The sequence below is a fragment of the Pseudorca crassidens genome, chromosome 8, assembly GCF_039906515.1.
Source record: "Pseudorca crassidens isolate mPseCra1 chromosome 8, mPseCra1.hap1, whole genome shotgun sequence".
In the NCBI taxonomy this organism is placed as follows: domain Eukaryota; kingdom Metazoa; phylum Chordata; class Mammalia; order Artiodactyla; family Delphinidae; genus Pseudorca; species Pseudorca crassidens.
The window spans coordinates 99,912,159-99,939,578 of NC_090303.1; the positions used below are offsets into that span (position 1 = coordinate 99,912,159).

Genomic DNA, 27,420 nt, shown 5'->3' on the forward strand with positions numbered 1-27,420 from the left:
GAAAAAATCCGACATGCTGACCCATTTGAACTGAATCCCCCTTCTAATGAAGACAATTTCTTTTTTTTTTTTTAGGAATGGCAATAACTTGTCTGGGTGATTTGATTTTATATACACGAATTTCATCTCCAGTGGCAGCACAGTGACTTGGTCATAATAGGTGAGTGTGGATGGTTTTTTAAAACCTCTTTCTGGAGGTGCGGTTCACATACAAAAAGCTGTGCGGATTTGATGTATTGGACCATTTCTAATACCAGTTGCTACATACACCCGTCACTGGAATTGTTTGTAACAGGCTGGAGGAACAAGCAAGCATTTATTTGAGCTTATTCCAGTAAGAGCCCAAAGCTCATACAACTCCCGGCAGAATACTTACGTTCTTCAAAACGTCCACATGTGAAATCCCTCTTGACGACCCATCTGCAAATCGAAATTACACGATGTTAGTTGACTTTTGGTGGGTGCGGGGGCAGAGGTGGAAATCGGGACTTTTGAGTCACTGACTGGATTCAGTGAAGGCTGGAGGGTGAGTGATTCAGACAATATCAAAAAATAATTAGCGGGACTTCCCCGGCGGTCCAGGGGTTAGGACTCCACGCTCCCACCGCAGGGGGCACGGGTTCGATCCCTGGCCGGGGGAACTAAGATCCTGTATGTCACCCAGCACAGCCAAAAAATAAAAAATAAAGAGGAAGCAGTTTCCAGGTAGATAATTATAAATTTTTTATAAATTACAAAATATTGAAAAGAATTTTGACACACGGAACGGTGTTGTCATGGTGCCTTCAGATTTGCTTGGGGCAGTTTACTCTGAGGCTGAGGTGCTGCCTGTATTTGGACATCAGGACTGCGGTCAGACATGTGGGCCCTCATGACCATCAGGGGAACAGCTTCAGGACTACAGACACCGGCCAGCTGGGCAGCCTGTTGTCGGGTTCTTTATCCTCAATGAACAATGGGTGGTATCCCTCAACCATGGAAACTATTTGAAACGTATCCGTATCTTGTGATAACTCGTTACACTCATCTCATCCTACGTAGGCGTCTGTTTTCCCTGGTAGGGAGCTAACCACCAGGCTTACCCACATACAAAGTCAATTACCACCTCGGTGAGGGGAGCAAGGGGAAGGGAGAAAAGCACGTACTTAAACTTAGCTTTTGCCAATTTTCTCTGTTAACTGGGTATTTGAATACGTTGTGTCAAGCTCTGTGGTTTTTTTCCCCCATTACAGATAAAGGAAGATCTAAAGCTGCCTGGACCGAAGGACGCTCTTGATCACATGGGATGTAGCCGTGGCTGCGTGTCAACAGTGTTTCTGGTCAGAATCTCCGTGTCCACGAGGTCAGTGGGTAGGTTACTGGAGGTACATTGCAAATCAGGGTACAAAGCCTGCTGTGCACCGAGAATACACACCAGCTGGTGCTCGCAAGGACTGCCGTCCATCGGTACAACTGCTGTCTTTCTGCTGCATTTGGGCCTCTGGTGTACTAAACGAGCAGAACCTGCCTGAGCTCAAGGACCCACCTCCTGGTGTTGGCGTCTGGGGACAGGTTGGGAGCTACACACAGTAGAAAAGTTGTGGCTGGAATGAGCTGTCAGTAGCTGCTGTTGGGGGCAAGTCATCCCTGGGGCGTCCTGAACAGGCCCACGTGCAGCAGGGAACAGACGGGCTCCGCTGGGGCTGAGTGCCAAGGGCGGGATGCGGTGATCAGGCAAACGCAGGGTGACCCTCCGTGAACAGGTCAGTGACAGGCGGCCGAGTGCAGGTCCCGCTTCCTGGGTGGGGCGTGGGGACAGGACATCCCAGCAGGGTGGCAGAGAAGACACGGCTGACACACAAGACTAGCCCCCAAGGCTGGGTCTCTTCGCTGCCAAAGCCAAGGGGCCCATGAACTGTACGCCAGGACTCAGGTGGCTACGGCTTGTGCGTGGATGCGGTGGGAACCAGTCTTCTCAGCGTTTTGTGTAACTGCAGAGGAAGGTGAGTTCTGACTGCGCTTCCCGTTAACCATTACGACGTTATAAATCAGTGAAAATTTACCAAACTCTAGTAGAGGCAGCTACACACCCGGGCTGACGACAGCCGTCTGGGCTCTCCCACCACGACGGCGTCACTGTGCCACCGCCGCCTGGCCCGAGGAGCAGCGCCACCTCCTTGGGACGTAAGAAAGAAAGAGGGTGTTCTTATTACTTCTTCAAGGAGGTATGAACCTAGTCTGGCTACATATCCCCGTCGTATCTGAAGGGCTGTATCTAGACTCGTGGGATTTAGAGCTAGATCGGTTCTCAGAAGTCGCTTCCTCCGATTGTCTGTTGTTTCACGTGGAGAACAAGGCTTAGAGGGTACGTAGCTGCAGGCCTCTCGGCAGCCGGGGACGTGCCCCGCGCTGGTCTCCGATGCCAGCAGTGAGTCCCTTATTAAATTGTGACGTGTATTAGCGGTAGTAGGTTTATATGTAGGCATATATTGGTTATATTTGGTATTAACTTGCCTAATAAATAGGCAGTATTAGTGAAACCAAGATTTCAGTAGGATGGCTACTGGAAAACCGAAGGAGTTAAATGTTTTTCCCATTAGACTCAGTCGTCTTTTTCTAAAATCAGCTGAGGAAGCTGTGTGACAGATGACAACGACCAGGAGAAGTTCAAGTATTCTTTATTCAAAGTTGAAAAATGTACCACACTGCATTATTGCAAAAATTCACTGGTACAAAACACTTTGCAGCTGGTGAGAAGGCAATAAAAAGTTGATTTTTAAACTCATTACTATAAATTATTCTTACAGTACTTTTAGCAAATTCAGAATTTCAAACTGCATTTTCTTTTTCTAAATCGCCCACAGTACTCGAGGTTCCTGAAGCTAAGGCAGCTGTTCCAAGAGGAGAAGGGGGGAGGTAGCAGACGTCAAGGGATTTCCATTTCTCTTTCGATGCCCACGTACTTGAGGGCGTCAGCCTGGCTGTATCTGAAACAAACAGCAAGAAAAAGGGGTGAGTGCCCTCCAGCCCGGGGTGAGATCCAACACAACCAAGTCTGCTTCGTTGAGTGTGTTGCACTCACACGTCCACAAGGAAAAGCACACACGCATCCTGTTACACAGCTGCATCATTGGGCCAATTCCAGTTGCAAAGTGGATGGAACTGGTAGTACAACCCTTCCCCAGTTCTCTCCCCAGCCAGCCCTGTGCCCCTGAAACCAACCTCCAGCGAAGGCAGGCCCGCAGCGCGGTGATTAGGCCTAACACGGGGAAGGCAAAGTAACTGCGACGCGGCAGAGCCCTGACTTGGGCCCTTAGTCAAAGCAGCCAGAGCTGGTCACGCCCCGCCCCCGCCTTGAAGAAAGAACAGGACAGAGGCCAGAAGAGGCACCTGCGACCTCCACTGCCGGCTGGAACCTACAGTGCACCCAAAGGAAGGTCTACCAGCTGCCCCTCACTCAGAGCTGGGGGGGCTACGGCTTCGTAACCTCCCACTAATTTTGCCATTGAAAGTGGCTACACACGGGCCCTGCTTTACGACAACTCAGCACTCAAGAAACAGCTTCTGGATGGGCTGTACATTCAGCCACAGGATTCGTTTAACTAGACAGTCATCTGAGTGCATTTAAATAAAAATTATACAACTCGTCAGTTTATCCCCCAGAGCTTGACAGCAGAGGCTGCCGGCCGGCGTGCCTTCTCCCGCAGAAAGGACCCCAAAGGTAAAATGCAGCTGTCCACATTTTTTTTGACTTATATTAAAGCATTACTTGTATAATGGAAAACTACGTTACCAAACTCCCACCACTGCCCACGACAAATAACGACCAGAACTCTGTTACTCTAACGACAGAAGCTCCAGCCTGGAGCTGGACCAGAGAGGAAAAGCCCTTGATGACTCTAGAAATGTACTGTTACCAACCTGTAATCAAAAAACAGCTCTTCACCAGTCTGGATGGCTCTCTTAGCAAAAATCCCTATCCTGTGATCGCCGTTAACCATCATCACTGCAGAGAGAGATGCCGGGGTCAGTGAAGTCGGCCCAGGAGAGTTGCTGACCGTTCACGTAACAAGTGTCAACCCAGAACCACTCAGGCCAACCTGCGGCAGCTCCACCTCCGGGGACACCTACCTTTTGCATAGCAGTTTGGATTTACTGAGTGATTTGCAAAACGAATTTTGTTACCCTTGCGGGTTGCATCCACCACAAAATCTAAAGAGAAAAAATAAGCACAATCCCGTAAACAATTTCAGCTATACAGAGCAGTAAACACAAAGTTATTATGATTCTGGAAATACAACTGGTTATGCTTCTTCAGGGTTCGCCTTCAAAAGCAAATCATTCAACCAACTTCACCTAGTATGAAATGACATTTGGAAGAAAATGTTCTCTAGGTAAAAATTAATCAGTGATTCCAGACAGTTATATCAGCTGTAAACACCTGTTACTGACCAAAGCATGGCAAAAAATAAAATCTAACTAAATTCTTCCCTTCACATTTTAAATTATATTAGTTTTCTTCATTATGGAGCACATTCATGAAAGAACCCACTCTACCTGCTTCAGCTGAGAGGCCCCCTGAATAGCTTGGGTGTGACGTGCACACTCCCAGCAGTGACCCGACTACACCAGAAGTTTTCCACCCAGGATCAGCATCTGCACACGCAGCGCCCTTTACCCTCACTGTCCTCTGAGGACCCCCAGGGACGTCGTGGAGATGCTTCACGAGGCCTTGCTCCACACCCTTCCCAGGTCAGAGGCACTAACTGGAGGAGGTGGGCCCAGCCAGCTGGTACCTGTGGCAAGAGGGGCACGAGAGGAGAGCCAGGCAGTGAAGCCAAGGAACGGCCCGGGGCCAGGGCAGCGATCTCTCCCTGCACACAGAACCCCCTACGGCTCAGGGAGCCTCCACCTCCGCCCCCAAGTTACACTCATCCAACCTGGCTGGCTTCCCAGGAAACAGCCCATTCCTTAGCCCAGGCTGGGGCTCCTTCCAACACTGCAGACACTGGGGGCCCCTAATGTCGTTTCTGATACTCAAGCCACCAGAAGGGCCCGTGCAACCCGGGAACAAATGCACTCTAATTCATCAACATACCATTGTTCAAGTTGAAGAGAAAGCTGCACATGTATTTATCATATACTTTCCCTCTTCTGTCTGCTTCATCTTGAGAAATAATCTAAAAGGAAGGACATGGGGGAGGTTATTTTGCAACAGGTGAGCCTGGTAGGCGAACACACACCAGCTCATCAGGAACAGTTGGGACCTTGAGGGGTCACTGTGGCCAGTTTCTCTCTTTGTCAAAAACAGTGATATTTTAAGGACTCTATCTTAGAAATATTGAATCCTTCCACATTTAAAGTAACTATGCTTGGAGAAAGTGATGAACAAAAGTCTTTTTACTCAGTACAAAATACAAACCGGGTGGGTTAATCGCACAATGAAGCCAGCCCCAGGGTTTTTCCTAACTTAGGTCCTTATCAACTTGGCTGTGGATTAAGTAGGACAGACTCCTCATTTTAAAGCTCTTGTTCTCCCCCTTGTCCCCAGGTGATAAAAGCTGTGACAAGGACTGAAGCCGTGTAGCTTAACTTCCAAACAAACCAAACCCACAAGCCCAAGCTGAAAAGGCATTTTAAATTCACTTCTCATCAAACCCAACAGACTTGCCCAATGAAAATCAGTCCCAAGCAAAGTGAGTACAGATGACGCCCGCGAGCATCCCTCTGTCTGCAACTGGACGGCTGTGCCTTACCTCTCCGCAGTATTCCGAGATGAATTCGTTCTTCTGTACAGGATCTTTGATGAAAATCCCCCAGCCTGCCACATCAGACGGTGCTAGCAATAAATGCTAGAGAACGATAAACACAGTCATATGATCAGAGGAGAGCGAAGATGGACAAACCAGACATGGGATGACCCAGGGTAATTCAACCACGGGCGGGGGAAGGGGTCAGCTCCCCCACGTTACCGAAGGGCTTGGCAAACTGCAAGAACGTTTTGGTTTTTGTAAATCAGGTACAGAGCCTGAGTATCCTCTGTCTCTCTCAGAAACACGACGTCACCTATGCTGGTGCGGGTCCCTCCGACTGCGGTCCTTGCACGAGGCATCCTGACACGCTGCACCATTTGCTTCCCTGTCCGTCCTTCCGCCCTTGACTTCCTGGACTTCACGTGCAACGTGCCTGTCACACAGGGACCCCTTGCTCCCCCTCTGTCCGTGCCCCCCGCACCTCCCCAAGGCGGCCTCTATCACCACCTCCTCCGGGTCCAGTCCCAGCCCCCGTGGGGCCCTCTCCTGGCTCTTCACCAGCTTTTATTCTCCCGAAGCGCTGCCCTTCCTTCCAGGGCGCTTTTCTCTTGGGCGCATCCTTCCACAGCCCTTCCTCACGACAGCACGAAAAACCACCGCGAGGGGCAGCACGATCCCGTGGGCCAGCATTCTGTTCTTAGCGGATGCCAAGATGGCTGATCACTGCTGTGGCTTCTACCGTTAGAGTCTGTTTGGGAATGAGTCCCTGACCTTTCATCGTGGCTCATCATTATGCTTTCATTCCAAGTATCCTCGTGGCCTCGAAAAAGACTCCTGGGTCCCCAGGTTACCGATCTGTGCTTGTTCTGACTCAGCCTACACTCCCTGTCGGGGAAGAATTAACCAAGTACCTTCCTGACCAGCGAAATACTGTTAAGCAAATGAAACCCCGTTGGTACAAAGTATCTACACAGTTTTCTGTTTTAGGAGGTAAAAGATGTGTAGAAAGACATGTCGCCATTAGGATTATCCACTTTCTGAACTGAAGGAGGGGTTTTCATCATACAGTGGGAAAGTACAGGATTGAGGGAGAAATGGGAGTTCTCAGGGCTGAATGGGTGTCCCCGGGAAACCACGCCAGCATCACTGTGACGTGAGGACCTAGAGTAAAACCGTCTGAACGCCTGATAGCAAACGCCACAGCCAAAAATATAAAGCCACTGCCATAAACAGAACTTCCAGTAGAGCACGACTGACAGTACTGCGATCTCAGTTACATTACACACTAGTTCAAGACCCTAAGAGAAGAGCGTGCTGCGTGCACACGGGGTGGTCACTCATGGCACAGGGTCCGGGGCCGGAACGCCTGGCTGAGTTCCTGCTCCTTTCCTGACAAGTCTCAGAACGTTGGGTTTAATGATTATTCCTAACTCAGGGAGTTAGGAAGACTAATGAGTTAATACACAAAGTGCTTAGACCAGGGCCTGCTCTGTATTAAATAATAAATGTCAGCTATTATTATAAAAATGATTAACTGAAGAAATCTATCAGCTACCCTAAAAAGCCAAGATACTGATAGTACCCTAAAAACTAAGTTTCTTTTGGTCAGCAATAAACTCCCTGGTTGCAACAAGTCAAGTCCATGCAATGCCCAGGCTTCAGTTATGTAATTCCTGCCTGTGTTATTTTCAAGGTTATTACAGAAACTACTGTGGGAAGTCCCATCTTTTACTCTGTGCAAAAAGGAACCCAGAATACTATTTGATAAGAATGGGTCTCTCTGTTCTGACAGGAACACCACTGATTTGCTCTAAGGAGACTAGATAAACCACTTGTTCTATTAACTAAACTTAAAAAAGAGAAAATCGAATCATCTATTAAACAACTAGAAAAATACCTCTTATTCAAATCCGATACCATTAACAGCTGCTTCTCAGAGTTGACTGGTTCATCCTATAGCAAACTATTCTACAGAAAAATCAACCATTTTCCTTTTATCAGCTGTACCATTCAATAATCACTTTTTTGCCCCAGCTAAATGGTCTAAGACTATCCTGACTTTGACACCTCTCGGAAGCCCACCAACAACGATCACGCCCTACCTTCTTAGAGCCCCGCTGAATGCTACAGTTCTTGCAGGACACGTTTTTACTGTCCCAGTGGTCAGCGGCTCCACAAGTAAGACAGAGGTCGGGGTCACACTCTCGGACAGCCAGGTAGCACGGGCACTGCTTGGTGTTGCACTGGGCTTTGCAGCGGCATCCCGGAAAGCGGTTCTGACCTTCAGAGAGATGTTCTTCGTCAGACGAAAACCTTGCCTAATGGTGCAGCTCAAGTCTGGCGCTAAGGCCCTGATTAATGCACGGAGGCCTCACAACAACTGTATTATCCCATCGTACACATGAGGAAAGGGAAGTAACAGGAAAGTTAAAGCTGTCCATACTGAAAGAGATCACTGAGTTCCTGTCTCCCCTTTTTTGTCTGTTAGATGGCATGTGTACGTACAGTTCTTTGATTTATAAAGCAGGTGTGAAGGAAGGATTTGGACTACATAATATCCACGGATCTCAACCATTCCGATAGTCAGAGTTCTAGGTACTTCCTTGGTATCCAGGCTTCAGTGCAGTTTCATTAAATCATTACAGTCGCTACCCTGATGCTACACATTCCTGTATTCTGAAGACTAAACCCACCTAACTCTTAACAGTTTCTGGTGTCCAAAAAGTATTTGGGTAGCTATTTCTAGAGTCCCCTTCCATTCTGTGTCAGCTCTACTATGATTTAAGTTAAATGATCAAGGGGGAAAAAATAAAAGCTCCTTTAACCCACATTCGCCTAAACCTGCCCACATACCCGCGTCAGCCAGGAGGCTGGCTGGATACAGGCCCAGCGCCACTCCTGGGCGCCATGCATGCTCGTGGCATAAGTGAATTTCCCAAAGGGAAGAGCACGCAGGAGCTGCCGTGTCCTTGTGCCGACTGAGGTTACAGTTTTAAATTGCTGACCAACAGCCTATTGAATTCTCACGTAATCACATCAAGACAACATACTTACACTCTGAACTACATTGACAAAACTTTTCACAAAAATTCTGGGCTATCACACAAGGGCACGAGCTGTCGCAAGGCTGCCGCGGGTGGTCACAGGGCTGGTAGTTGTAAACATGGTTGGAGGAGCCGTCTGCACAGAGACAACAGCACCACGTCAGTCCAGAGAGCGGCAAGGGGAGCACACGCCCGACAAGCACATGCTCTCCCCGTGGCCCTCCGAGCTTAGCGGGTTGTCTTTCCGTGTCCGCAACGTCACACACACTGTTTACAACAGGTCAGCAGAAATTAGCCCCACCCGCCAAGAGCTCGGGAACCCTGGGGCACTGTCACACACACCTCAGTCAGGTTCCCAGAGTCGTTCTCCTCTAACCGACTGGAAATTAATCAACAGACAGCCTCCATTTAATGCACTTCTGTGCATTAAACTTCAGTGCACCAAAGTCGGTTATATTAGAATATCCCAAACTCTAATCCAATTACTATTCTAAGACACGAGAAGTAGACCGAGTTACTAATGAAGCTGAACGGAAAGGTGCCGACCCTTCTTCAGCTGTATCTTTCTGCAGTGCGCAGCCCACAACCTGCAAAACACAAAGGAAGAAAACATCACCCTCGTGACCTGGGGCGCACAGTCAGCCACATGTCAACAATCGCAACTTAAATGCGTCAACCTGGGCCATGAATGCAGTGGGGCTCTTAATCCAAGTAACCATGAAAGAGGAGTCACACGCCACCCAGCTCACACCTGGCGCAGGTGTGGAGCAACGTGGGAACAGCTTAAGGGCTGTGGCCTCAGAGAGCCAGCCCAGCCCCCTGGGCCAGGTTTATCCTAGTGTGGATGATTCTGACACAGCACACCTGCTCTCATTTCTGGAATCTTGCATCATTTCAACTGAGCTATATGGTCAGAGAGAATCCAAGCAAAAAATGCCGAGGCGTCTACTAAAGCCTGAATTAAGCTGTAGACAGTTTCTGAAGCATAATGTAGATGTTCCCTTACCCAACACCCAACTATGTTTCTCTCTAAAAAGAAAAAAAGGACCGGGTGGTGGTTACAGCAAGTAGTCCATCCAGCCTCCACACATCCGAGTCGGCCTGACACCTTCACTGCCCCCGTCACTCGCTCACCCAGGCCGACGGCAGGGTGGGCGTGGAAAACTCAGGCTCCTAGAGTGAAAACCGGCCCAGAGCTCACAGCCTCCCAAGATCCACACACGAATGCCAAGTAAGGGTTTATGCAGCCTTCACTGCAGAAGCTACTCAATAATTCTTCGTGACCAAAATGTAGCATAGTAATCATAAAATTTTTATGACTCAACACACCAAATCTCCTGACAGCCACTGTGTTCTTACAGAAAAATGCCAGCAATGCCCATGGAAACAAGACCCCACAGGCCTATTTCTGAGGCCACTCAAGCTTCCTTCCTAATCAACGGAGTGGAGCCACCACTGCCCTCACGAGCGCCAGGCCCGCAGCGGCCTCCGCATCACGCCGCAGACTCACCGGTGTTTCCTCTTCTTCTTCCTGGGAGGGGTGTCAACGTCCTCGGCGGGGGCTGGCGCTATGACACTGGATTCTTTGACTCGAAACTCATACACCTGACAAGAGGCAAGGTCACAGGGCCGTGAGGATCGTCTCTTTAAGCAAACCAGTCTCCTGCTCATTCCCACCAGAAACTCTTTGTCTGTCCTGGGACGCTGCTGCGATTACACTCTTACTGAGAGTCATGAGGCTAAATCTAAATCGTTCCTGGTTTTTAAAACCCATCGCCAGGATTCCCTGGCTGTCCAGTGGTTAGGACTCTGCACTTACACTGCAAGGGACACAGGTTCGATCCCTGTTTGGGGAACTAAGATGCCATGTGCCGTGCAGCATGGCCAAAAAACAAATAAATGAATGAATAATAAAATAAGATAGAACCCATTGCCAGCTAACCTAAAACATCTAAAGTTGAATGAGTAATTTCCTTTCAGTATCCTCTCAGTGAAAAAAAAAATTTTTATACTTCTTTTCAGAGGAACAGCAGTTTGATAACCACGAGTGTTCGTATGTTTGGACAGTGACCACGTATTTCTCCATTTGAAGCTCACAGTAGTTTTATCAGGCACACTTACCTGTCGACATGTTTTGGTCCCAATCAACCTGGCGATGGCACAGAAATTGTCGTAGTACGTGCCGATGAGGACCCTGAACATGGAGGCCTCAGCGCCACTCCACTCCACGTTCTCGGGGGGCTCGGCGTTGGGCTTCATCTTTATTGGTGTTTGACACCGAGAATTCGCTTCTACGAAACCAAAGTTAAGCAATGGTCAAGAAATAGCAATGGGAGGAAGGAAAGGGAAAGGGAAGGAAGTATCAGTAAGCTTTTCCCCCATGGAAACCAGGAGAGCAGGCTCCCTTTAACTCAGCCTTCTAAAATGAGAGCAAATGGGGTTACCCTCCTGTTACTTATGGTGTAATCCTAGGGCTGAGAAGACACTCCATAACATACTAGTCAGTGGTTCTAATTCTCTCTCCTAACCAACACTACCCACAGGGCGTCAGGAGGATTCAACTGAATGATGAGAATTCCATCATGCCCCTGTGAAAGCTGGAAAAAGGAAAGTGACCCAAGAGTGAAAATAAACCGGATGGTCAACTTGCAAGTAACCCAGACAGATCAACAGCACAGGCGAGGGCTGGGTGTGGGCCAGAAGAGAGCAGTAAGAGTCACAGCCACACAGCTGTGCTCCTGGGTTTCTCACCGTGTCTGTAACTAACCAACCGAGGGAAGTAACTAACACCTTACACGACCCAAACCTCGACAACATGAGCCCTCCGAGCGGCAGGAAGACCCCGTTACCAGACGCGTCTCACCTGAGGAACTGGAGGTCTCGTCCTTCTTCTCCTCCTCTTCCTTGTCGTTGCCCTCCCCTCCAGTCTCGGTCCCCGCCTCCCTGTCACTGTCCGTGTCCTTCGACTCGAGCACGTTGGTGGTGGGGGTGCCGGGCCTGCTGCTGTTGTTGGGGAGCCGCCCTCTCCTGCGGCCGCCTGGGCGCTTCGGGGGCGTCTTTATCCGCTCGGCAGTGAGGGCGGCAGCAAACTCCTTCGCGCCCTCCTACGAAGGAGGAAAAGTGCAGACATCAGGGTAAAGTTCTGCAGCTCATTTTGGCGGAGGAGAAAAAGAAAAGGATGGCGTTAGCACGTTAGTCAAATGTATCACAGTATCCGGCTTTCACAAACAGTCGCACATCTACATACAACTGTTTTCTATCTGCTTTTGAGGGTTTGAAGATTTGCGAAAGATAAATATGGCTTCCGTACAGTGCCAGAGCAGCACAAAATCAGGCAAGACGGCTCTATATTAACTGATTATGAGTTAAATAGAAATATACTTTAGGTAACAGTCTATTTAAAAGTGAATTTTAAGAGGAAGCACACATCTAATGTGCATCTAAAGTCACACTTTCCTATTTCAGGGTTTCTTAAGCCAACATGTCCCCTTCTAAGGTAATATTTAAAGTATACAAGAAGAAAACAAAACATGTACACATACTCCACTCTTTCACTTTCTGCCTTACAAGTAAAACATCCCATTTATTTTTTCCCTGTGAGGGATGCACAACCCAGGAAGACATGAAAGGAACTCGACGAACAAGGCGGTGAGGGTTACATTCTGCGTTACCAGGTGTAATAATCCAGTCTCGGAAAGTATACAACAACGGGAAGGGCGTGGATTATAGAGATACCACAGACACATTTTAGATGAGCCAAATAAAATTCTGCCTTGTAAGGAATATTATATATAAAACAGTGCTCAAGAATTCCATTTTTAGTGGCAATAGAAGGGAGAAGTCTGAGAGCAGCCAACAGTTTTATACTTCACTCTACAAAAACCAAATTGCTTAAAAATAGGATACCTTCTGCAGGTGCCATTCAATGAATCTTCTGTCCAAAATCCAACAGGCAATATATACCCATTTAGTTCCTAGGTAGGAGTGGCTTGGTTCAAAGAGGGGAAATGGTAAAAATAAGATAGTACCCGTAAAAAACAACTTTTCTACCTCATATTTTCCTAAACCCTTACCTTTTCTCCATCATTAAAAAAAAATAAATAAACATACAAAACCTCTCCGGGGCCTATATATAATATAGCTCAACTACAGTGGGTCTACAACTCAAAGAAGGGCTATGGCTCTGAGCAAGGCCCGGGAACTACTGCACTTCTGGGGTTTAAAAGGGTCCTCTGTGCTTCCCATTCTCGTAAGCTCTGTGGAGGTACAGGAGGCCTGGATCCTAAAGACCTCCATACGCTGCTGAAAAGACTAACAGAGATAAAGAATAACGCGAGATAACGAAAGACTAGAACGTGCAGTACTACCAAGAAATGTGACTGAGAAACCTCTGCTATCATATGGCCAATCAAAGTATGGGAACAGTGAGGTTACCGCTGACTTTACAGACCTCACCGAAGTTCAAAATTAAGACTTCTCCAATTCCCTCTGGAGCCCCGCTGTGCATGCTTACCAAGTGCTGGTAACACTGGGGGCCGCAAGGCTTGTTGTCCAGAGCCGTCTCCGTGTTCTTCCGCTTGTAAGTGTTGGGTGTCGCATGAAAAGCTGCAAAATAAACATAAAATATCCAAACATAACTAACATTACTTTTACACATAAACATAACATTACTTTTTCATGTCTCCAGTTCCAAAGGAGAAAGTCAATTACTACATTACACTTTTGCTAATAATGTTTACATTACAGAACTTTCCTTCAAGCTCTTATTGAATTTCCACAATGTATTCTCCTCAGGTCTCCCCCAGAACACCTGAGCGCTAATTATAAATATTTATTTGGGTCTTGAATGTCTCCATAGAAACAACTGATGTATCCTCTACACAGAAATCAGATTTCCTCTTTTTACAAAAGAATTCTGACATCTACAATTTATCGATTTCCAAAGAAAGGTCAGCAATCAGCTTGTCAAATGGGGGAGAAGAATGGGACACCAATTGTTAAAAACCAGTTTTAAAAGATAATGAGGACAGCCTCGGAATACTACAAGTCAATTTCTTTGAATCACACACAATTCAAGAACCCAGCGGGAGCCTGCACAGTCAGCACCCTTTCTGCAGGAAAATACAATGGTCAGATAAAACAGGTTTTAGAAAGATAAAAGTGTTTGAAACTTAAGATTCCCAAATAATATAATAATATAACAGAAAAATTCAAAGTCCAGCACACTGGTATACTAACAAGTATGAAAGCGCAGCAGCGAGAACTTCAGACAACTTGGGGAGGCTCTGCTTACAGCGCATAAAGGCAAATACTAGAAATGCCCTATCCAGAATTACACAAGATGAAAATTAATCTGGATGAAAACAAGTGACAGATTCATGAAATAAATCATTTAAAAAATGAGCCATGGCCGCTGAGCCTGCGCGTCCGGAGCCTGTGCTTCGCAACGGGAGAGGCCACAACAGTGAGAGGCCCGCGTACCGCAAAAAGAAAAAAAAAAAAAAAAAAAGCCATACTTCTATCCATAGAACTTAAATGGGAAATGAAGACAGTGATGAGGGAAGGAAAAAAAGTTATGTTTTTAAAATAGAAATTCAAGGCTCAGACTGTTTCAAGTATGTGAGTTGGTTTTTCCCAGAACAAGAGCCTGATACCATATGACTTATTTAGCACTGAATTACATTTTGCACAGGTGAAGACCCCTAAAATACAGAGTGAGCACTAGAAGATTAAGGTCACATAAGCAGAAGGAATTACATCCATCCAAAAACAAAATCGTCCTGAGCCAGAGGCACATCCTGACACGCTTTAGGTGAAACCTGTGTTTAGTCTGGATGTCTCCTCTAGTACATACTATAGTTAGAGACTGATAGCTTTGCCCCAATTCACTGAAGAAGACACACGTGTATCTATATACACACACACGTACACAAATGAGCACAGCAGCCTCTGCTGGTGATGAGACAGAAGAAGCCGCTAAGTCAGGACTAGGTAACAGTATCAGCATCATAAGCCACAATTATACAGTCTCCAAGGTAAGAACAAATTCAGGCCATAAAGGAAAAGTTAGCATGCTAATAATAAAAGTACTTTAAAATTTTTTAAAGTACCATTCTTCATCTCACATTGCATTTAGCTAAAGAAAGAGAACTATTCTTACGACCAGATTTCCTTCAGCAAAATTTCCAACTTCAATTCTTTAGGAAAACTAAGTATATAAAGAATTCCCTCTTCTAGAAATGTCCTATTTTTTTAACATCTTTATTGGACTATAATTGCTTTACAATGGTGTGTCAGTTTCTGCTTTATAACAAAGTGAATCAGTTATACAGATGTCCCCATATCTCTTCCCTCTTGTGTCTCCCTCCCTTCCACCCTCCCTATCCCACCCCTCCAGGTGGTCACAAAGCACCGAGCTGATCTCCCTGTGATATGCGGCTGCTTCCCACTAGCTATCTATTTTGTATTTGGCAGTGTATAATGTCCATGCCACTCTCACACTTTGTCCCAGCTTACCCTTCCCCCTCCCCGTATCCTCAAGTCCATTCTCTAGTAGGTCTGAGTCTTTATTCCCGTCTTGCCCCTAGGTTCTTCGTGACTTTTGTTTTTCTTAGATTCCACATATATGTGTTAGCATACGGTATTTGTTTTTCTCCTTCTGACTTACTTCACTCTGTATGACAGACTCTAGGTCCATCCACCTCACTACAAATAACTCAATTTTGTTTCTTTTTATGCGTAATATTCCATTGTATATATGTGCCACATCTTCTTTATCCATTCATCTGTTGATGGACACATAGGTTGCTTCCATGTCCTGGCTATTGTAAATAGAGCTGCAATGAACATTGTGGTACATGACTTTTTGAATTATGGTTTTCTCAGGCCATGTACCCAGTAGTGGGATTGCTGAGTCATATGGTAGTTCCATTTTTAGTTTTTTAAGGCACCTCCATACTGTTCTCCATAGTGGCTGTATCAATTTACATTCCCACCAACAGTGCAGGAGGGTTTCCTTTTCTCCACACCCTCTCCAGCATTTATTGTTTGTAGATTTTTTGATGATGGCCATTCTGACCGGCGTGAGATGGTATCTCATTGTAGTTTTGATTTGCATTTCTCTAATGATTAGTGATGTTGAGCATTCTTTCATGTGTTTGTTGGCAATCTGTATATCTTCTTTGGAGAAATGTCTATTTAAGTCTTCAGCCCATTTTTGGATTGGGTTGTTTGATTTTTTGATATTGAGCTGCATGAGCTGCTTTTAAATTTTGGAGATTAATCCTTTGTCAGTTGCTTCATTTGCAAATATTTTCTCCCATTCTGAGGGCTGTCTTTTGGTCTTGTTTGTGGTTTCCTTTGCTGTGCAAAAGCTTTTAACTTTCATTAGGTCCCATTCGTTTATTTTTGTTTTTATTTCCATTTCTCTAGGAGGTGGGTCAAAAAGGATCTTGCTGTGATTTATGTCATAGAGTGTTCTGCCTATGTTTTCCTCTAAGAGTCTTGACTATTTTAGACTTCCAGAAAACTGAAAATAATCTTTTCAAATAGACATCTTAAAATACTAGTATTTGCAATACATTATTAAAATGTATTTCAAACTAAGTATAATATGGGCAGGTTGGAGAGAAGATTACATAAAATTCCCTGATCAGGAAAATTATCAGATGTTAAATTAAAGCAAGATACTTAAAAGTTTCACAAAAAGAAAAGAACATGGATATTAAAGGCTTTTTTTTTCTTTAATTTCAAAAGCAACTTAAAAGAATCTTGGTGCAATATCTTATCTAAAGGTTTTCAAGCAAAGGTAAAAGACTTATAAATTGTAATATACAATTCTAGCTACGCTCTAGGCCTGTATTGGAGATTAAAGTCCCTCTAATAGAAAAGATCCATGATCAGATACCAAGCTTCTGGCCCAGATGAACTGCCAATCCCCTGCCATCAGAATATCTTCCGGGACTTCCTTGGTGGGGCAGTGGTTGAGAATCCGCCTGCCAATGCAGGAGACACAGGTTTGAGCCCTGGTCTGGGAAGATCCCACATGCCGTGGAGCAACTAAGCCCATGCGCCACAACTACTGAGCCTGTGCTCTGGAGCCCGCGAGCCACAACTACTGAGCCCACATGCCACATCTACTGAGGCCACGTGCCACAACTACTGAGCCTGTGCCACAACTACTGAGCCTGTACCACAACTACTGAAGCCCACACGTCTAGAGCCCGAGCTCCACAACAAGAGAAGCCACAGCAATGAGAATCCCGCGCACCACAAGGAAGAGTAGCCCCTGCTCGCCGCAACTAGAGAAAGCCTGCGTGCAGCAACGAAGACCCAACGCAGCCAAAAATAAATTAATTAATTAATTATTTTTAAAAAAGAACATTTTCCTTAGAGATAAAAGTGGCAGACACCCCTAACATCTAAATAACAAGTAAGGCCCAACATCAGTGAGGCTGCCAGCACAGAAATAATAAAAACAGTTAACATCCAAAAAAGGCCTCTTCACAATGAAGTTTAAAAAGTCTCCCTTTGGGCTTCCCTGGTGGCGCAGTAGTTGAGGGTCTGCCTGCCGATGCAGGGGACACGGGTTCGTACCCCAGTCCGGGAAGATCCCACATGCCGCAGAGCGGCTGGGCCCGTGAGCCACGGCCGCTGAGCCTGCGCGTCCGGAGCCTGTGCTCCGCAACGGGAGAGGCCACAACAGTGAGAGGCCCGCGTACCGCAGGAAAAAAAAAAAAAAAAGTCTCCATTCAACAATGAGTTAAAGGAAATACAAAACATTCCCTCAAATTCCTTTAAAAAAAAAATAGTAATAATACCAAATATCGGAACCTAAAAGAAGTTGAAACAGCGCTCTAGAGACAACTCACTGTGTTAAAATACATACATCCAAAAAAAGAGGAAAGAATGAAAATGACACAAACATCAGATTCACAAAAAGGAAAACAGTAAAAACTAATAGAGTAGCTGATTCTCTGAGGGAAAAATATACAAAACAGATTTTCTAAATAAAATATATAAACCACTTCTTAATCTCTTCAAGAAAAAAAGAATCAAACACGGAAGAACAATCAAAGAAATAAAAGAAATTAAAAGAATTATTAGAACATGCAGATCAAATTATACAAATAAATTTCAAAATCGGAATGAAACGGGTAATTTCCCAAAACTGATCGAGGAGCAGTAGGAAATGTATCTCCTAGCACCACTATTATTTAACATGCACTGAAGATACAGTTAGACAGGAGAAAGTAGTTAAAGTTACAAAGATTGGAAAGAAAGCAAAACCATTCATAACTGTAGATAATTACAGCTGGAAAACTCAAAAGAATCTATGCAGAAACTATCACAAACAAGGACAGCTCAGTAAAGTAGCAGGGTATCAAACATATATGATACAAGGGGAAAAGCCCAACACATTTAATGCCTAGAAATCATCTTACCAAAGAATGTAAATACAAGAGCTACGGGGAGAAAATCAGAAAGCTTATTTTAAAGGACAAAAGGAGACTTATCCCATAATTAAGACATACCCTTATTTTAAATTGTCAATTTCCCCTTAGATAATTTATAAATTTAATGAGATTCCAATAAACATACCACCTAGACTTTTTTTTTTTTCTCAGTACGCGGGCCTCTCACTGCTATGGCCTCCCGTTGCGGAGCACAGGTTCCGGACGCGCAGGCTCAGCGGCCATGGCTCACGGGCCCAGCCGCTCCGCGGCATGTGGGATCCTCCCGGACCGGGGAACGAACCCGTGTCCCCTGCATCGGCAGGCGGACTCTCAACCACTGCGCCACCAGGGAAGCCTCTAGACTTTTTAATTAGACAAACTGGTTCTAAAATTTATATAGAAAAACAAGAATGGCCAGGAGATCTCTGAATAAAGCCCCTTGGACAGACTCAAGGAACGGAACCCAAAGACCAGAAACAGACCCCAGCACCTGTGGTGACAGTGATGAAGACAGCGGCTCAGGGCAGCCCCAGAGGGACTTGTCAATAGATGGTGTGGAGGGAAGAGATATGGGAACATATGTATATGTATAACTGATTCACTTTGTTATAAAGCAGAAACTAACACACCATTGTAAAGCAATTATACTCCAATAAAGATGTTAAGGGGCTTCCCTGGTGGCGCAGTGGTTGAGAGTCCGCCTGCCGATGCAGGGGACACGAGTTCATGCCTCGGTCCGGGAAGATCCCACGTGCCGCAAAGCGGCTGGGCCCGTGAGCCATGGCCGCTGAGCCTGAGCGTCCGGAGCCTGTGCTCCGCAGCGGGAGAGGCCAAAACAGTGAGAGGCCCGCGTACTGGAGAAAAAAAAAAAAAAAGATGGTGTGGAAACAGTAGCCCTGGAGATGCAGAGAACGAGTTGGATCCAAAATTCTAACAGAATAAATTCCAAACGGATCAAAGAGTTAGATGTTATTCCCCCAAAAAAGAAAATAGCACCAAAAGCCTAAAACGTACTAGAAAAAAAGTGAGACGTCCTTTAAAACCTTGGAGTAGTAGGGAAAGCCAACTGATAAATTCAACTACCTTAAAGGTTTTTTTTTTTTTAACTTTGCTATGGGATTTTTACCAAACAACAAACTGGAAAAAAAAAACCCACTGCAACTCATCTCAAAAAATTTCCTGACTATATAAAGAGCTTCAAGATATCAAAAAGACCAACAAAGCCAAAAGGATAAAAATAGTTCAGAGAAAATACAAATCTCTTAATCATACAGGAAGAAAAATGCAAATTAAATTACGCTAAAAAGCATTTTACTAATTCAATCAATAAAATCAAAGTTTGTTTTTTAACACACTCTATTGGCTGGGCTCTGGGAAACAGGCACTCTTACTTTGCTGGTAGTTCTTTAAATTGGCAGATCCCCGTATGGCAGGTAGTTTGGCACTGCCTACACAGAGTGGACCGGGTTAACCTGCACTTGTGGGAAAGGACGTACAGGTCCACCACACAAGGTTATTCACTGCGGCACCATTACCATAAATGTTGACCTTCGGGGGACGGGCTCAGTACAGCAGAAGACTATGCAGCTGTCCAGACAGGAATAATATCTACAATGTTAAGTCCAACAGGGAAAACACCTGGAGAGTATGGCACTATTTGAATAGGGTGGTTGGGAAAAGAGAGGAATGTATTTGTATTTGCCAGAAGAAACTACAGAAAGACACAGAACAACTAACAGCAGAAGTGGTTTACCTACAGGGGAGTGAGGATGCGGACAGGAGGGGTGGGGGATTTCGCTGGATGCCTTTTAATGCTTTTTGGAAATGTTAAGTCATCTGAATGATGATTTATTTTAAAAAGAACAATAGCTAAACACACGCCAAGTGCTATTTTAAGTATTTTGCACATAGTAAATAATAAATTTAATCCTCATGACAGTTTGTATTATTCCCATTAGACAAAGAACAAAAAGCACAAAATGCTATATTTAACAGGTATGTTTAATAATGTATTTAATGACTTCTTTTACCTAAGAAAAATATATAGTGTGTGATATTTTGTCCAAGTCAGTGTAAAGCAATTAAATGCCTGTAGAATGTGTTAGGGTTACACTATGAAGAGCCTGGCTCTAGTGGAACAAGGGGGAAGGGTGGGCACAGCAAGGCTGGACCCGCGTCTCCGACGCACTGCAGTGAGCAGCCCACCGGTCAGTCCCAGAGAACCAGCTTCATTAAGCACAACACTTTTCTCCTCCTCTCCCCAGCATGAATAATGAGACGATGAGCAGGTTCCAGGTTCATCCAAATTACTCAGATTGGAATAGCACAATAAAATAACTCTTGTAATAATGTTTAAAAGTAGTACCCTCCTGCCTTGGCTCATCTGTACAAAAAAGGTCCATCAAATGCTACATCTATAAACAACAAATTGGAGGGACCACTGCATTGACTCCAATGAAAGAGCTCCCACCAACTTTTTTGCTATAGTGATATCTGAATGCAATTTACAGTATTCTTAAGAACTGGACATTATGTTATAAAATGATCATGTGTAAAGGGGAATTAAATGCAATTCAAAACAACTACTTCAAGGCCTGTGTAACGACAATGCTGCCAAGCCCAAGTCAGTAAGCCTACAATGGCTGGAGTATGGCTGGCTTCTACGGATTATTACAACTACCAAGTCATCAATTTAGGAGCACGGACAACAGCTGCAAGGAGATACAATGGTAATTCAGAAAGTCTACTTCAAGTTTTTCTAAATTAAGATAACTAAACCACTAATACTTCACACACACATACACACAAACACACAAATGACCATTTCCAGACCTAGATACACATCACGTAACAAATTATGTGCTGCAGCAAACATTAAGTAGATAGAGCAAAAACTCAAAATAAGGCAAGATATAGCTGCTTAGGCAGCTAATTAACATTAAGAGGTACCACTGGAAAATGAGGGAAAAAATTGTAAAAGGTGGGCACAGGAACTCCAAAAGGGCAAAGCAACATGAACCCATTTAGCACAGAGACAAAGGTGTTATGCCACAGATGGTCACACAAAACTCTAATGTGGAAAAAGCTAACCTACATTAAGTAAACTCTGCTTAGGAACCAGGAGGTATGAAATATATTTTCAAAAAACGTGCCTCAAAAGTAGCTGGTACTTTCTAAATCGTACTTAATTAAGTTCCAGGTACCTGGAAATTTTACTAAGAAACTTCATTCCCCAGCAATGTCAGAAAAAGAAAGTAATATCCTATGTACCATACGTAAATCTCATTAAGAACATGTTATGCTTTACCTGTATTCAAATGCAGGTGTTTTTAAAAGCAACATATTCAGAGGATGCCCCTCCCCCCCCCAAAAAAAACCAGATTTGGCACTAAACAGACAAGAATATATAGAAACACCTTTTTAGCCAATTTCTTATTCACCAAGTTATTCATCAGTATTGGCAATGTTGCTCTGGGCCATCAGCTAGGTCACAGTAAGTTTTATTATAAAACAATTGTTCGGTTAGCATTTATGGAAAAATCACTGATCTGTATTCCAAGTTAGTGGGAGACAGAGCAGTGTCAGCTTAACATGTGCAAAAGACTTCAGAGCAACCCTTAAGCAGCAAATTAGAAAATCACAATACTATGATGCTAACATATTTTTCAGTCGTAACTGCAAGATTAAATGACAAATTCTAGTGGTAATCAATGACACTTCCCAAGTTGCTTTAACACATAATTCCACAACAAAGATAGAAAATGTAAACGTACAATAACTGCACTTACGATGTAGGAAGCAGTCATATTTAAAACATCGCCTACAGAAAAGCGTATGAAATGAGTGCAAGCTCTGCTCCCTCTGAACAGACTTGGCGTTTGGTCCATCTATGTTGGGGGTACACTCAGGGGGAAGTGCACCTGGGAGCTGCTGCTCAGTGAGTTCTTTGTACCTAACATTAACCAAGAAAAATGGAAGTAAAGGTGAAACAAGAATTACATCTTTGAAAATAAATTTTCTACAAGATTTCTGTGTATTATTTTTGATGTTTATCTTGCCTAAAACACACAAAGAAGTTTAGCCTACAACAATATTTAAATGAAGAGCCAATTAAATATTATGCATGGTATATCAAGAAACGAATTCACTAATGTGATTCAGATCTGTCATGAAAAATGTTACTATATTCATTAAAATGAAACATCAGCTGCACTAAAATTTCTACAGGCATCCCGAGAGATTTCCTCTTACACGCATTCCTGTAAATTGTGTGTGTACGTGGGCGTGTCTGCACGCACGCGCGCAAATTTATCCCATCTACCATAAATGGAGTACAGGGTACCAGATACATACACGTATTAGTTCAAGTATCCTGCAGATGTTGGGAACACACGAAGTGGGGAGCTCACTGGCTACATTAGTTCCATTTCTAAAGAACCAAAATGGTGAGTTAAAGACCATACGAGGCAAAACCATGGCCAAAGAACAAATCTTACTTTTCCTTTAGCTCTTCTGCTGTGCCCTTATCTGGAAACATTGAGGAAATAGCTTCAAAAATTTTATCAGAAGGAAATTTCCGAGGTGGGCGACTTTCTTTATCTAAACAGGGAAATGTGAAAGGAAAAAAGAATGAAAGTGAACAAGCTTGCCAGTCTTTCATTTCCCTCGTGCCTAACGAAGCTGCCTTCCCAGGAAATTGCCAGCTCTGTTTCACTTCCTTCCGACAAATCTCACAAGGACCTGGGAGGCTGGTGGGCCAGACGAAACTCAAACTCAAGCGTGGGAAGCTGCAAGTGCGCCGGGAGGCTCAGCCCCTAACTGACGCCGCGGCCCTGTCTGGCCACTGACCCACCTTGGCTGTAAAATGAGGAGCCAGGTGATCACTAAGGCGCCTGTTATAAAAAACTGTACGCTTCTTTGAAACTGCAATTTTCCCCCATATTCTTCTATGCTGTCTTAATAACGAGCTTTGTCCGGTCGTCACCAACTGCCAAGCTCTAAGTTGGGACCCTCTAATTTTCTGGCAAACCGTAATTAGTGTAGCGGTTAAAACGTATGCTCTGGGGTCAGTTAGAGCTGGTTCCGAACACAGTATTTTCTGGGTTCTGTTTCCTCCCAATACTGTGATCTTAAGTTACTTCACCTCACTAAACCCATCTCCTCAACTATGAGGTGGATCTGATGATAAAAGCCACCTCGTGGAATATTATGAGAATTAAATGTCTATACGCATATAAAGTGAAGAGCACACAACTTGTTCATAGTCAATGACCAGTATGCTATATATATGTTATATAATGATTATGATGACTGCCCAGGGAAACCAAAAACAAAACGTTATTTTGCTAGCCAAGGGAAATAAAGTGCAGGATGAAATGTTATAAATAATATTCTAATTTTGATTATACTACCACTGATATGATATTTAACAAAAGAAAAAAGAAGGAAGGAAGATTTACCTATACTCTATTGTTTTTGAAAATTGCTGTAATGGCTACACGCAAATGTAACAGACAGACGTACCTTCTCGGTTCTCCTCTAGATCTTTCTGTTTTTCTTCTCTTTCATCAGGATCATCTCCATCATCATCATCATCATCGTCATTGTATTGACCAAGAGCATTCACCAACTCCACAAAAATTTCATCGTTTATAAACCCACATTCTGAAATTCATCAAGTCAAATATCAGAAATACACAAAAGTTCACCTATGCTTTTGTTAATTTGTAAGAAACAGCTGGAGCCTATCAGTCAGTACCATAACACTATTATTAAAATGCAGTGAGGAAAGATCATTTTCAGGACTGGCCTGAGGCAAAGTCAGAAGTAGTACTTATCCTCAACACCTGTCATTTTCACAAGTTTCCAGTGCCTGCGACCACAGCCTAATTCTCTAGAGACTAACTATGGCCTTCGCCTCCTTCCAAACAATGCATCTGCCAGACCTTGCTGTCCACTCCTGACAGGAACATGTGAGGATGTTACATGTTACCCTCCTGCCAGGAACTTTAACAGGGTCTCCTGTTAAATCACCAAAGCTGTGATTCTAATGACAGGATTTCAGGTCCTGTGGTTGCCTAGTGGGGAAGGTATTTTTGAACATAGGGCCTTTTGGAGCCCATGTCACATAAGCAGAAGCCCTATTCCTCACTGATTTTATTGCTAAAGAATCTTAAAATCTACATACACTCAAACAATTCTATTTAATTTACATGTTATTGACATCAGAGTTTGTTATGACCAGCTATGAATTATTTTCAACTGGCAAGCATGATCCTTCAATTTAAAAATAGGGTGCTAACACATATATATGGAATCTAAAAAAAAAAAAATGGGGCTTCCTTGGTGGCTCAGTGGTTAAGGATCCGCCTGCCAACACAGGGGACACAGGTTCGAGCCCTGGTCCGGGAGGGTCCCACATGCCACGGAGCATATAAGCCCGTGCACCACAACAACTGAGCGTGCACTCTAGAGCCCGCGAGCCACAACTACTGAGCCTGTGCTCTGGAGACTGCGAGCCACAACTACTGTTTTAAAAAAGTAATAAAATATCAATTCTCTGGCTGCGTTTCCAAGAGAATAAACACATGACTCACCTCTATCCCCGTGTACTTTTCCATCATAATTTTTTATTAGTTCTTCAATGAAAGTCCCGTCCTGGTCTAAAACTTCATCCCCCATGTAAGGAATGTTATGTAAAACAGTTTCATCTTCCACCTGAAAGTAAAAAATATTTAAAAAGCAGGCTTATCCTGAGTATCAAATTTTTTAAGAGTAAATGTAACATAACTGAAATACAACAATATTTTTTCATAAGTAGATGTCTGTACCCAGTTCTCCAGATCTAAAATAATAGACATCAAATTCTAAAAGCCACAAAGAAGTAAAAAACCCTTCATATCAATAAGCATATCTGAGAAAACAAACTGTTTACAGGGAAATAATTTAAGAAAAAATACTGTATTACCTAATCTAATATGTCATCAATCATTAAAACTTACCGTTATTTTATGTACCTCTAAGAAAGGAAAAAATGCTGCAAATTACGACTCATCATCAATTTTAAGACATGCCTATTTCAGACGTTTCAAAGTTTTCTTAGGATCGATGAAATATGGTTTATCAAAACCAGCGAGGGCTTCCCTGGTGGTGCAGTGGTTAAGAATCTGCCTGTGAATGTAGGGGCCACGGGTTCGAGCCCTGGTCCAGGAAGATCCCACATGCCGCAGAGCAATTTAGCCCATGCGCCACAACTACTGAGCCTGAGTACTGCAACTACTGAAGCCCATGCGCCTATAGCCCACGCTCCGCAACAAGAGAAGCCACCGTGATGAGAAGCCCGCGAACTGCAACGAAGAGTAGCCCCCGCTCGCCCCAACTAGAGAAAGCCCGCGCGCAGCAATGAAGACCCAATGCAAAGAAAAAATAAATAAATTTATTAAAAAAAGGATATTCCACAAAAAAAGAACCCATAAATAACCATACCCCCAAAAAAGGAAAAGGAAATAAAAACTAATGTAAGGGCTTCCCTGGTGGCACAGTGGTTGGGAGTCCGCCTGCCGATGCAGGGGACACGGGTTCGTGACCCAGTCCGGGAAGATCCCACATGCTGCAGAGCGGCTAGGCCCGTGAGCCATGGCCACTGAGCCTGTACGACTGGAGCCTGTGCTCCGCAATGGGAGAGGCCACAACAGTGAGAGGCCGCGTACCGCAAAAAAAAAAAAAAAAAAAAAAAAGACATGAAGTTTCTGAAGTCCATATCTAAATATGGAGACTAAAACAAGGATAGGTCTAAGTCTTAAGGGGCCTCTGAACAAGGTATTGGTTAAAAACAGAATTTCAGAAAGATAATTCTGATAAACAGAATGGACTGGCTAAGACTGATGGGAGGACATGGCAACTATGTCAAGTGTGAGGTGCCTACCGCTTCTCGGCCTTTTGGCTAAGATCAAATGTCAAGCGTGAGGTGCCTTAGGCTGGCCCATGATCGACAGGGAGGAATACGCCGGCAAAAGGCCGTGACACACACACGGAACTGTCACGTAGGAGCAGGCAGGAAACAGGAAGAAAAGGGAAGATTTTCAAATTATTCCTACATAACAAATTTAGGATAACTGCAGAGTTCTTAAAGATAATGGTACCTTCGACAAACAAGGAAAAGGGAAACTGGGAGAAAAAGTGCATATGGGGTATAAAAGGAAAATTTAGATGTTAACGTATTTATTGTTCTGTTCAGAGTCAAGCTTATATACAACTAATGAGTCTAGCTGCCATCACACCTCACCTGCACTAATCCCATTTAAACTGGGAGAGTTAATTATTTTGGACACAAGCCAAAATTAAATGACAATTGGCTATTTTGTCTTCCCAATTATAGCCATATAACCTTTGCACCTCAAAATATATCCCAGCCATAATAAAGACAGCTTGCCTGACCTAGCTTTCGTCACCAGCAAAACCCATGGATGATGATTCATAATGTTTATTGACACCTTTGGAGGGGGAGATAAATTAGGAGTTTGGGGTTAACATATACACATTACTATATACAAAATAAACAAGGACCTACTGTATAGCACAAGGAACTATAGTCAATATCTTGTAATAACCTATAATGGAAAAGAATCTGAAACAATCACTTTGCTGTATGCCTGAAACTAACACAACAGTATAAACTGACTATACTTCAATTTTTTAAATGGTTTAAAAAAAAAGAAGTAAAATTTATTGACTTTAAACACTATATGCTTTCAGAATTACAGTCTGTGAAAATATGAACCCTCCCAGAAGCTCCTGCAACATGATTCTCAAACAAAATGTTTCTGAATAAAGCCTTAAATGCACAAAAATACACAATGGCAAAAGAGAATCTGAAGTTTGCCTTTAAGCCTCCACTGCAAAATTTTTAAGAGCAAAGTTACTGAAGCCATTAGAAACATCTATTTATTTAAAAATCTAGCAGGTAATTCTGTAAAGTAGGCTCACCAAGGACTTCCATCAACACTGAAATAGCCCTATTATTTTATATACCAACTAAGTAATAAAACTATGTATTTTTAATTTAACAACACAAGTCAAGAATGCATACTCAAATTTCTCTTTTGTTCCATCCTCCTTCATCCTACTTCTATAAAGAATTAAATACTGGCATTTCATTACAAAAGCTATTGTGCCAGTGTTATCTGTGGA

At 43.9% G+C, this 27,420-nt stretch overlaps 1 protein-coding gene and 1 long non-coding RNA gene across 15 annotated transcripts in view; one reads left to right on the forward strand and one right to left on the reverse strand.

Moving 5' to 3' along the window:
* Positions 1 to 2,641: 2,641 nt before the first annotated feature.
* EZH2 (enhancer of zeste 2 polycomb repressive complex 2 subunit) overlaps positions 2,642 to 27,420 on the reverse strand; it is a 61,940-nt gene continuing 37,161 nt past the window's right edge. For 5 of the 14 annotated variants that reach the window (XM_067747297.1, XM_067747304.1, XM_067747296.1 and 2 more), the window contains exons 5-19: positions 24,828 to 24,948; positions 23,755 to 23,895; positions 22,728 to 22,830; positions 22,005 to 22,183; positions 13,290 to 13,381; positions 11,640 to 11,880; positions 10,898 to 11,067; positions 10,287 to 10,381; positions 9,323 to 9,363; positions 8,787 to 8,912; positions 7,835 to 8,013; positions 5,736 to 5,831; positions 5,078 to 5,159; positions 4,111 to 4,191; positions 2,642 to 2,966 (exon numbers count right to left, since the gene is read on the reverse strand). In XM_067747297.1, the coding sequence (XP_067603398.1) occupies positions 2,809 to 2,966; positions 4,111 to 4,191; positions 5,078 to 5,159; positions 5,736 to 5,831; positions 7,835 to 8,013; positions 8,787 to 8,912; positions 9,323 to 9,363; positions 10,287 to 10,381; positions 10,898 to 11,067; positions 11,640 to 11,880; positions 13,290 to 13,381; positions 22,005 to 22,183; positions 22,728 to 22,830; positions 23,755 to 23,895; positions 24,828 to 24,948 (1,905 nt within the window). In that variant the 3' untranslated portion in view covers positions 2,642 to 2,808. Of the gene's footprint in view, positions 2,967 to 3,900; positions 3,986 to 4,110; positions 4,192 to 5,077; positions 5,160 to 5,735; positions 5,832 to 7,834; positions 8,014 to 8,786; positions 8,913 to 9,322; positions 9,364 to 10,286; positions 10,382 to 10,897; positions 11,068 to 11,639; positions 11,881 to 13,289; positions 13,382 to 22,004; positions 22,184 to 22,727; positions 22,831 to 23,754; positions 23,896 to 24,827; positions 24,949 to 27,420 lie in introns of all 14 variants that reach the window. The other 9 variants (XM_067747306.1, XM_067747299.1, XM_067747298.1 and 6 more) reach the window with 4 other exon arrangements.
* LOC137229421 (uncharacterized) lies at positions 2,856 to 7,641 on the forward strand. Its single transcript, XR_010945676.1, has 2 exons — positions 2,856 to 2,991; positions 5,531 to 7,641. It is a non-coding gene; the product is annotated as an uncharacterized lncRNA (long non-coding RNA).